A 12,451-nucleotide genomic window follows, 5' to 3' on the forward strand; every position below is an offset into this window, starting at 1 on the left:
ACGAGTACTTGACCTGGAGGAAACTCAGCTATGTCGCCAAATGACGTCACGGGAAAAACCTCCCCCGCCAAGTCGCACTGCGGTCCCCAAAAAAGCGCGCCAAGGGCGCAAGGGACACGCAGCGACTTGGAAAGAAATTACCTGATTGGTTAACACCGATGCGACGGGTTAACCAATCAGGTACGAGTAACACATAGCCAATAGTCAGTAAGAAAAAAGCGAGGCGACAGGAGGGCAGTCAGGCACGGACCTCCAACGCCGACAGTCAACTTCTAATAAAGATCGTGCTAATACCGTGTGGGTACTTAGCGCAACCCTACTCACGTCTCGTTATTTAATAATAATAACCACATTCCTTCAGTGTGATCAATTATAAGGTGTAAAGTTATTGATACAAAAAAATGACGAACCTTGTATTATAAGTAGTGTTATTATCAATTGGATTCACGGGACAATTATAAGCAGGCTGTTCAGACCATGGTTTCTCAACTGGGATTTGAGCCTCTACAGGCTGATAGCTCAACTGCATAACAGTTTCCGATTTCATTGGAATATCTGATGGACGATACGTCCGAACAGGTGCATAGTTCTCAATAGACGTTAACCCCTTATTATTCTCTAGATAAGAAAGTCTATAAGTAGTGCAGCCTGTAATAAATATAAAAAGAGGTAAATATTAAAGAGATTATTTTGCTGTAGAGGATAAACAAATTTTTCTCTTTTCTGTATACTTAAAGTGTTTAGAATGTACTAATTGAAGAATTATTCAAAGTTCAAACAATTAAGAAAGTTATGAATTACTAACTACAACGAGTGTCATTATAACAGTGCTATTGTTAGTCAAATGAAATAAATATGTTCTTAAACCTAACTTAAGACCTTGAATAGCCTTGAGCACGAAATTTTTAGGAATTGCCGAATATACTTGAATGTATTGTGTGTGCATATTAATTCTTCATGGAAAAAATTTCATTTCCAAGTTCAAATACTTTCAGTATTTGCAGTATTGAACGTGCTCCAAATCTCTCATATAAGCACTTATGTATATGTATACAAGACACATGTAAAAGCATTGTTTTGAGACATTTCGTGTGTGAGTATCTGCATGACGTGAGGTCTGCTACGTAATTCATGTGTCAATTAACACATTGTTAAGATTTCAACTGTTAAGGTTTTTTCTTTGCATTGCAATATTACTATCATATATTAAAAATAAAAAAAGAACGAGAAAAAAATAAAAACTGTGAGAATATAGAGGAAAAATAAGTCTAGGCGCTAAAGATTCGAATTTGTGACCTTCAATGTTCACCATCCTGGTCAGTTGTGTCTTTACCACTGTAATATTGTGGTATCGTAAAAATGTTTGCCTCTTCGTGCGTAATTTTAAGAGGCGCAAAATGAAGGTAGTAAAAAACAAAGTGCTAGTCGACAACAACGCAAGAAAGGTCCGTCTCGAAAACCCTCGATTACGCACAAGGCCCACCGATGCGTTGACTATTTTTAATGGAGAACGCCCGAAGTAGTGTGCGTGTATGGTGGGTTTTTTTGCAGATAGGGTCAGTCAGTGTTAAATAGAGTCGTCAGAGTGTTGGAGATAGAATGTTGTATGAGTCATTTAAGAGTTCTCTGAGTTGTCTTAGAGATGTAAGAGTTGTTTTATACACTACTCCACAAAATTAAAGGATCACTAAATTTTGACCAAAAAATTGTCGATCTATCAACTGTTGTACCTCGGCTCATCTTAAAGGGTGAAACCTCTACTTTCACATTTCTGAACTGAATTTTTTCAAAGACCAAGAAAGTTTTATATTATAAAACGGAGTGGAAAATTGAAGCTCCTTTTTTTCTATTTTTAATTTTACAAATTCAAAGGACCCTCCGGAGTTTAAAAAGTTTTTTTCGAAATTTGTTTTAAAGTGTCTTTGTAAAAGGAAGCCCCCGCCCCTCTACAATAACCTCTAAAAAGTTGATTGCTCCCGTTTTGTCGCATTGTAAATGAAAAGTATGCCACCGACATTGAAATAAGCTGCAGAAAAATTATTACTCCCATATTATAGCCTCCTCTATACTGAACAACTTTTGTTAATGAAACTTTTTCATATCTCTAAAAATAACGGAGATATTCAAGTGCTAATTCTTATTGGACCACCCTGTATACGGCATCTACGCGACATAAAGGAAATACTTGAAAAATATCATCGAAATTTAATTCAACATCAACCAAAAGGCAATGATAATCCCGTGCGATTAATAGAAAGACATTTTTTCTCATTTTATATGCTGGCAGAAAAAAACCGAAGTCGAAGACGTAACGAAGACATAAACAGGAACGTCGAAGACTGGCCAGGCGCAATGTGTACATTTTTGGCGTGGGGCCCCGTTCAATGGTCGCGTTCCGGCGGAGCGGACTGCTGCATAGTGCGTCGATATGTGTACAAATATCGAAAAACAAATATTTTCTAGGGCTATATTTAGCATTGAATATGTACCCCTAGATCAGGGGTTCCCAAAGTTTTGCCTAGGTGGGCCAAATTGTAAATTCCAAAATATTTGGCGGGCCATTGAGACAATTACGGCCATTGGCCGTTAAGATAATAAAATATATACAATCTATATAATAACAAGATATATTACACATAAAATTTAGTATTTTTTTAACTGAATTATCTCTGTAAATACAAGATCGCGGCTGATCTGCCATCGCGGGCCGCATCTATGGTTTGCGGACCACACTTTGGGAACCCCTGCCCTAGATGCTCACGATTCGACCTGTTTGCGGTTGCTAAGCAACCGTAGGTGTTTATATTCCCGTTAACCACCTTAACATAGACTTTAATCACTTCAACTTTCAGTCCCAGTTCTTTTTTTTTTTTATTAGACCATAAGCATATTTATTAATCTTGGCTCATTTTATTGGCAATGGATTCTATTATTATAGGTATGTGTATTTCAAAACTATTTTCTAGGTTTATGGCTTTATTGATCATTGAAAAACTGCTCATCCCCGAGAATTAAAATATTATTTCAACCGAATTTTTAAAAAATATGAAAAAATATGTATCGGAGTTTTTTTTAATATTTGGTTCCCTTAACTTTATGTTTGACGAAAATGAAGTCCTTTCCTGCTACTAGCTACTAATATTTAAGAAACAAAATTTTTAGGAAGAACCGTGGAAATCGACAATTTCAAAATTTTTGAAAAGTGGATCTCTTTGGACCAACACAAAAAAATTGATGGAATTTATGAATACATTTTGGCACTTTTAAATATAAAAGACTGTCCGAAAATGATTGACAAGAATTTGATGGAAAATTGCACTTGTAGATTGTGAAAAAAGTGTTTTGTAGAGTAACCGCTTTTTTTTCGCTACCATACCGAGTACGAGCTGCGTACTCGCTAGACCCCCCGTGGCCTCAGGTAGCAGACAGCGGCTCGTGCGCCCCCAACCCTGCGAAAAGGCTTGACCCACCCTGATTGGTCGGGTCTCGCCTTCCTAAAACATATAAAAGACGGCCTTTTGCCATAGAAAATCAGTTCTTACGGGAAGCCGTCTAAGACAACTCAAGCGTATACCGAGCAGACGTCTCCTTCGCGGACTTATAGACGACACTCCTTGTTTTGCGACAGTCAGTACGGAGCAACCGAAGACTCCAGGACCAGGGTTCCTGTCCTGTCTCTCCCCTCGCAATCCTCACCTATCCACCTCCTAGAGGCAGACGCTCCTTCGCGGGTCATAGCGACCCCTCTAGGTTGACTCCAACTATCCAAGACACCTTCCCCGAGACAACAGACGTCTCCTTCGCGGGTCACAGACGATAGTTTCTCTTCCTCTCTCCCTCTCACTCTAACCTATTCCACCTAACCCCCTCTCCCTCCTTTGGGAGACCTGGCCAAGCCGAACTTGACTCGCGTCAAATTCGCGCACTCTCGCCAACCGTTTTTAGAGGCATAATCGCTTCCGTTTAGCTATAATACGACCTCACTACCACCCCGTGGGATTTAAATAAACCTCACGCTACAGTTTACGAAATCGAACTTTATTCACAAAGCGGCACCAAGTTTGGTTAGGTTGCGAATTTAATCTACTATAAAGTGTGAAGAATTTGGTAGAACATTCGTCAACAGACGAGCTTCCTATGCGTAAGTCATTTCAAGAATCTTTAGAGAAGACTAAAAAACGTAGGGTCGAGACTCTTGTTCAGTCATGGCAATCAGAAGAATTAAATTATGCAGCGAAAATTTCTGCAAGTTTAGCTGTTACAAATCTAAGCAATACTGAAACTTCATTATCACCCCAAAAAGCATTGGCTTTATATTTCAATTTAGATCTGTCGGAAAGAAAATACAATTTATTACGAACAGTGGTCAACGCCGTGCATAAAGACTGCTTCCCCGTCTTTTGCACACTAAAGCAATTAAAAAAAAATTCTACCGGTGAACAGGATAATAACGGAGATAACAGCATATGTTGACCTCCAAAAATTATTAAATCCATAGATATAGAACAGAGTACAACAACGACCTTAATATGTACATACATAAATGGAGGTTCGAAGGAAGTTTGGGGCACAGTACCTACAAACAAATAGTTGTCGTTCCAGAAAACACAGATGAATTTTTGTTTTTAATTGCTTTCCATCCCCTTCAATTGATAGATACTAACACTGGTAAGGAGTTTTGGAAAAATCATCATATTGATGGTAGTGTAAGTAACATTTTGTCTCGCACTAATGCCACATCTAAGTGCTATATTTGTGGCATGACTCCAAAGGAAATGAACCAGAAAACTATCAGCGATAAAAAACCTAAGCAAGAGAACTGTCGTTTTGGAATTTCCCCTCTGCTTTGTTGGATTCCAAACTTCGAGTGTTTGCTTTACGTTGCATACAGATTGCCCTTGCAAACTTGGCAGATGCGTGGTTCCGACAAAAATTTTTGAAGAAAATGATGGAACTAATCGTGGATGAATCTGAGGTGGGTGAGGAACGTCGTTACACTCTTTTCACCTAAATTTATTAAAGTATAAGTGTATGGTCGGCGTATAATTGGTCCCGAAAATACAATCGTTTACTTTGTTAATTGTCCCGGCGGCAGCGGTTCGGCGGGTACGTCGCGATGGTCGGTAAAGGAACAAACTGTCTCGAGGTGTAGGCGTACTGGGTTTTTATATTGTTAGGACAGGGAGACAGGAGTAGCGATAGATAAAGATAGAAGTGGAGAAAGTGGTGGAAACGGAAAATTCGTAAAAAGCGGACCGTTCGTCCTCGTGCGAACCTGGATGTGACATGTGCGTTTCTTAGACTACTCGAGGACGAAGGCAAGTCTTCACCCGGGGAGAGACAAAAGAACGGAAACTAAAATCTGAAGGAGTTGGAAAAGAGAAAGTTCGCGTGGAAGAATAGAACAAGGTTCGGTAAGGGTTTGTTGACGACGACGTACCCGCCACAAATCCAAGCATGGCTTTGGATCCACAAATGACGGCAATACCGCTAAGCGGTTCTTTGCAAACCCAAAATTAACACGTTCCGCGCCGCACCGATTTTCGTTGACTTTCCGTTCACGTCGCGTGGGTCGTATGCGCCCCACGTTGTCGAGACTAACAGTTTTGCTTTTCACCCTATGTGTCTTCCAATATTTACAAGATTGCAAAAATCATTGTTATCGTGAAAAAGGTAATGTTCAAGATACGCTATAGAATAAAGGAAAAATGTTTGTTTCAACAAATTATCGCCGTAGTTGCACAGTTTAAGTCAGCGGAAGGAAAAGGCCGAAATATCAAATGGCCTGAACGGAAAGTCCAGAGTGGGACGTATGCGACCCACGCGGCACGGAACGTGTTAACTGCAAAAATCATAGGTACAGATATGCAATTAATTAAGAATTTTTTTATTATCTTAAGAATGATTACCTGCGGAGGAAAAATGAATTTAACTACATTTAATGAAATATTGCAGGAAACAAAAGACCTGTACATACAACTCTACGGCTGGTATTATATGCCTAACAGTTTACATAAGTTATTAATTCAGGCACCCGACATAATTTCCTTTTTTGATTTGCCTATTGGGCAACTCGCGGAAAAATCTTTAGAAGCAAGCCACAGAGAATTTAGAAGACATCGTCTTTCTCACACACGGAAATCCTCCAGGAAAAATACCAATAGCGGTTTATTAAACCTGCTACTGCTGAGATCTGATCTCTTCATATCTCAATTAAGCAATCCAAGAATTCAGGTACGGACATTCAAGCCTATATTATAATGGAATCAGACAATTTATGTTTATCAACTGATTTACCATTTCCTGTGGTCAATTCTGAAATAAATTATGAAATGCCAAATTCAAATGAGTCTGATTAAAACATTTCAGCATTTTTTATATTACGTTTCCTTTATTTTCAATTATTTATTCTATTATTTGAGTTTATGTTTATTTTGCTTATTTTCAACTTTATTTATGTATTCTAAATATGAAAAGAAAATGAAAAGCTGTTACATGTTTCTTTTAACAGAATGTTTGCTTCTTTAGTAAAAAAAAACTCATTTATTTATATAAGTATTTTAATGAAAAAAAATCTACACAACTTCAAATTCCGCTCTGAATTCGTCTTCTGTGTTACTAAACACGAACAAATTTAAAAAAAAGCAAATATCATTTTTATCCACATCCCCCTATCACTCGACGCACTGTGTGCCGTAGCGAAAGGGTTAAAATGAGTCTAAGTAGACTGTTCTATGATTTGTTTTCACGAAGTTACAGTAATTCAAATATCGACAATTTTTCAGTCAAAAGCTAGTGATCCTTTAATTTTGTGGAGTAGTGTAGTTTTTCGAGTTGCATAATAGGTGCCTTAGCGTTGCGAACTGTGTTAAATTGCTATTTCACTTACTTATCACGTTCTTTCAATTGTAATAACCGCAAAGCATAATTATAAACTATTATATGAAAAACACATAACAATTACAAATTCTACAATATCGTAGCTTTCTTAGATCTGTATATTTCATTACACAGTAATGAAATGATATTACGTACATTCAATAGGTGAACCTCCAGGAATAAGATTATCTTTATGACGAAGATCTGGTTCTAACGGTGTGGTCTTCCATATATAATCACATTTCTGTGTTGTTACATCTTGTATAGGTCCTCTGCCTAAGAATTGTTTATCACAAGGTACAATTGGCATTTCTTGTTTTACACACCAGTTGCCTGGGAAGCTCATCTGAAATTAAAATGAACATATTGAACGTATGTCTGACAATTTTATATAAATGAAAAAATAGCACCATATGTGTAAGATATAACAATGTATGTGCGCCAAATTAAAATATATTTACATAATAATAAGTACCAATGCTTTTTATAATAAATGTTTTGTACAAAAGCTTCCTTCCATGGAAGGATTAGAAGAAAGGACTTCAACTTAGGCATGACAGAATGAGAGCATTTCATCCTTCCTCTCTAGAAAAAATGTGTAGCGGTACTAAACTTTGTGCCGAGCTTGAATTTTCTGCGTCACAGGTATACTTACGCTCGCAAGCTATCTATGTAAGTGAAAATACTGAACGAGAGATTTCACAACGGAAGAAACCACGGAAAATGGGTTTACCAGCATCTTCGCTATTAACTTAATACCGGTGACTGCTATACGTATTAAGACTGCGGTGAAGAGAACTGTAACACGTTCACCTGATATTGAGTGAAATAAATGTACATTATGCGTAGGTGAAGGAATAGTAGCCACTTGCAGGTAAACCAACGATCACGTGCAACAAGACCTTCTCAAAATTGCAAGCAAAAAGCCGATGTTTTGCCACTTTTTTCTTTGAAAACACTTTTTTCTCTGAATCTTTAGGGTGTAAGCCCTATTGCAGCATCAGGGGTCTGAGGAAGCACTGATATGTACTGAGTATCAGTGCGTCCGTAAACCCTTAATGAAGCTAGCTGCAATGCTTATGAAACGTTGGAAAACTTATCTTCCTGGACACGGCTTACACCCGGAAGCCACATACAGGGAGATTGTTTTGAAGTGTTATTCTTCGACTCAACTCTCTTTTACGTTTGACCTCAATTGCTTCTTGACAGTGTATACATATGTACGTGATACCACGAGGTGTGCAGCTTTTCGAATATACCAGGTAATGTTCCTTTCTCACGATAACTTCTACTCTCGTAATTTATCCAAACGCTGGGAACCATGATATACATTTGAAAATAAATCCAGTCGGTGTATTAACAATATTCTTCCCAAGACACGTCATTTTATTTTGGATGTTCACCGTTGACTTCCACCGTTCTATCCACGACCTTAATGTACCCATCACCTAGCACTCAATAAATCAAACTTAACGAATTTCAAGAAGTTAATACTTTCAATATTTCTGTGCACATTTGGAGAATGCGTTTATATCGATTCGACAACTTCTCCCAGTTTTCTTTTAAATTTTATAGACGCTTCTAGACATTTTCGCTTCTCCGATTTTCTACAAATTTTCATTTGCGCGCGTGCACACGGAGTTGCGGTCATTAATTTCCGACCACTATTAGAACAGTATAACTTTTTTTAAATTGGACCAAACGATTTGAGTTTTTTTGAAAAGTTAGAAAGATTAGTTTACTAGATGACGTGTTTAAAAAATCTTGAAAAAATTGTAATTTGTGGGAATCGCGAAGAAAATTGTAAAGGTCACTTTTCCTAACTGAGCTTGTAATGAATTCTTAAAACATAGGTTTTATAGACTTATGTCAATGATATATGTACACTACCGGCCAAAAGTTTGGAATCACTTGCCGATTTCTATCAAAGTCGAATATACCGGAAAATTTTGGGGTGATCCATCGTTAATATATCAGATGTTAACAAGTTGAATTATACTTTAAGAGATTTCAGCATTTTCTTATGTCCATAATACTATTATATAATTCATACACTCAGTTTAAGGCAACGCTCGGAATGAACTTTTCTACTGCCGGGAAAGATACTCTGTTTTCGCCTTACGACAAACCACGGTCAGGAAGACTTAAAATCAGGTCGAGAGCTGAAGATGTAAGAATAAATATTATTTGCAAACGAAACAGACGACTAACGGCCACGGAAATTCGTGTAGGACTTAATGATAGTAGACCGAATCCAATATCTCTGAACACGGTGAAAAGGCGAATAAGAGCTGCAGGTTTAAATTGCCGTATAACAGTCAGGAAACCATTGCTTTCGTCGAAAAATTGGGCAAAAGTCACAAAAATTGGACACCTACGGACTGGGGTAAGGTTCTTTGGACTGACGAATCCAAGTTCGAAATATTTAGGTCGCACCGAAGGATATTTGTTCACCGATCTGTACAAGAAAAAATGTTGCCAGAGTGTATTATACCTATTGTCAAACATGGCGGTGGTTCAGTTATGGTCTGGGGATGTTTCTCAACGGTTGGAGTAGGAGACCTAATCAAAATAGAAAATACAACGAAAAAAGAAGATTATAAACAGATACTCGAGCAGCACGCTCTACCATCAGGTCACCGGTTAATACGTAGAAATTTTATTATGCAGTAAGATAACGACCCTAAGCACTCATCTAAATTGTGTAAAGGGATCTTATTGCAAAAAGGAACAGAGCAGGTCTTGAGGAATATGACATGACCAGCACAATCACCGGATTTGATCCCGATAAAGTTTTTGTGGGAAGAGCTCGATCGGAATATCCGGTTGCACTGTCCAACATCGAAAGGACACCTTTGGCAACTACTACAAGGAGCATGGAAAAATGTAAAGTTAGAAATACTCGAAAAACTAATTGCCAGGATGCCCAGAATATGTCAAGCTGTCATTAGAAGTAAGGGCGGCTTTTTGATTAAAAGGCAATTTAAAGAAAAATATCTATTTCTTCGTACAAAAAGTAATACAAAATGTAAAATATTCTACTGATAAGTACTTTGACAAATAAAACTTTTAATTACTTTGTAGGCGTTCAAGTTTTCTTAGAAATATCCTGTTTCTCTTAATTTACGTAGTAATTCCAAACTTTTGGCCGGTAGTGTAAATGCTGAAAATTTCATCGAAATCGGATGATGCAGAAAAAAGAGACAGGCATAGAAATATATAAGAATCTTTAGATTTATTACAATTATAGACCGAAAGTCGTGAGAAACAGTAATGTTCACAATTTTTAACAGTTTGTAGCTTATAGTAACTTTAATCGATTTTGATGAAATTTTCAGCATGTATATATATAATTGACATAAATCTACAAAACGTATGTATTAAATTTTCACAAGCTCAGATAAAAAAGTTGTAAACAGTGACCTTTACAATTTTCTTCGCGATGCCCACAAATTACAATTTTTTCAAAATTTTTTGTACATGTCATTCTCAAAAAAACTCAAATTGTTTGGTCCAATTTTTAAAAAGTTATACTGTTCTAAAAGTGACCGGAAATTAATGACCGCAACTGTATATACATACATACACAGTTATATGACACGATTGTAGAGATAATATTGCATTTCAATTAGCTCTTCTATTCTTTTTCAATGTAGGAATTGAATGAGTACACTCAAAAAGAAACTAATACTAATCACGTAATGAAATGACCGAAATAACAGTTATTTGATTGTCAATAGTTGAAGAAAACTATCAACTACTCTCACATATTACAAAATGATTCGATTTTTAATAGGCATCGTTACATTTAATTTTGCTATAAACGCTGAATATTGTATTTCTAACTTGATCACCTCCAGTAACTTCTGAATTATGCGTTGCACAAAAAATTATTTCTACAAAGGTTACATGGTATCAAGAGGGACATCACGTGGTGTACACGACTTCTTTATAAGTGTAGGAGCTTAGGAGATTTGAAGGTTAACTTTGTTTTTTTTTAATGGAATACCCTACTTTTTGACGGCTGTTCGAAAGCTCATTAATTTCCAAGTAGAAAAGTATGAAACATTGTTTGTCCTAAAGCTAATAATTAACGAGATATTAACCAAAGTTTATATTACATTTCAGTGTACTTTTAATATAGGTTTAATGTATTTTTCTTTAACTTTTTCAGTTTTCTTTGCATTTTTTAATTTTCATTTCATGCCTACGCGTGTGTATGTGAATACCGTAGTGTACAGCGATTGTTTTTCAGTGGTTTGCATGTTTGTGGTTGTTCCGTGTATAGTGTACTTTGCGTTTGCAGTACATAATGAAATACACGTTTGAAGAACTTTCCTTCATGTACCTGCGTACTGATGAAGCAAACGATAGGTACCGCAAAAATTGGTAATGTTGTTTACGACGCCGTCACTCTCTTTTTATCTACGATTTGTATAAGGTAAGATACCGGCCATGTGTCGTTGATTTTGAGGATGACTGTATCCCCCGTGTTTTAATATGCCCTATATTCATTGGCGTTGGGAGGTTAGCTCGGTTACAGGAATATTTTCGCGTGTTAATACGTGAAAAACGAAGCCTCAAAGGCAATTTTTTTATTCTTGATTCTTTTCTTATATCGGTTTCTAGAATCGCCCTTTAAATTTTCTACTAGCTATTACCGGACACCTTGTATTGCAACGGGCTAAATGTGTCACACGCGATCTGCAGAACACTTGTGCATTACCTTCCTAATATGGATACGAAATCAGTAACAAAGTGATAGAACATCCAAATTCCATTTAAACATACATATGTGTCCCTTGAATGTTGAAAAGTAATTTAAAAAAAATGAAAAGTTTTTCTTATTTATTCTTTCACAAAGAATCGCTTCCTTTACGATGATATTACAAACGACTATCATAACCTGTATATTTGTTTCTTGTAAGTAAATTCGTGCATATATTACTATATTATGTATAAAAGCAGGAAACTGTGTGTTACGGAATGGACCGTAACGGTCGAGATCGCCTTTGTCTCGGGTTGTTTAAATGAGTAAAGTCCAGAAATGTGCTGGATGTGTTTTATTGAATGTTTAGGTTCATCAGGTGTCGTTTCAGGTGTACTGATTAAGACTATCTGCTGACTTTTTTTTTATTTTTTTTTTTTATTTAAACAGGCAGCGCCTGTTGAGATCTTAGCTTGGATTGGTGTAGAGTCACCTGGTGTAAATCCACCCTATACACTGAAAAAATTTAGAGACGTTAGGTTGCCTAATGATTAAAATTATCTGCTGACTTTGTGCGGGTACATGGTTTTTATATGATGTTTTGGTACCTTGCTTCCGACCAATCAACGGTCAGGAAAAGGGCCCGGAGTTGAGCGTCGCTTCTTGGGTTTTTCCCAACTTCACCCTTTCCTACCTGTGATGGTTGCTTGGCGTTTTCGCGCTTTGATTTATAATTGTAAAGGTTCTTACTAATAATAATAAAAACAATAATGATAATAATATCTAATAATAATATAACTGTAAATATTATAATACAGTAATGTCTCCACAAGTGTCAGTCCGCAAGGAAGCTAAACCTGACAC

General features: G+C 36.8%; 1 protein-coding gene across 1 annotated transcript in view; it reads right to left on the reverse strand.

The window, feature by feature from the left end:
* Positions 1 to 385: 385 nt before the first annotated feature.
* Positions 386 to 12,451, reverse strand: part of LOC108577476 — a 33,057-nt gene continuing 20,991 nt past the window's right edge. Inside the window, exons 8-9 of the mRNA XM_017940632.1 lie at positions 7,036 to 7,225; positions 386 to 648 (exon numbers count right to left, since the gene is read on the reverse strand). Of these exons, the coding sequence (XP_017796121.1) occupies positions 386 to 648; positions 7,036 to 7,225 (453 nt within the window). The remainder of the gene's footprint in view (positions 649 to 7,035; positions 7,226 to 12,451) is intronic.

This window comes from Habropoda laboriosa, unplaced genomic scaffold, assembly GCF_001263275.1.
Source record: "Habropoda laboriosa isolate 0110345459 unplaced genomic scaffold, ASM126327v1 scaffold797, whole genome shotgun sequence".
In the NCBI taxonomy this organism is placed as follows: Eukaryota; Metazoa; Arthropoda; class Insecta; order Hymenoptera; family Apidae; genus Habropoda; species Habropoda laboriosa.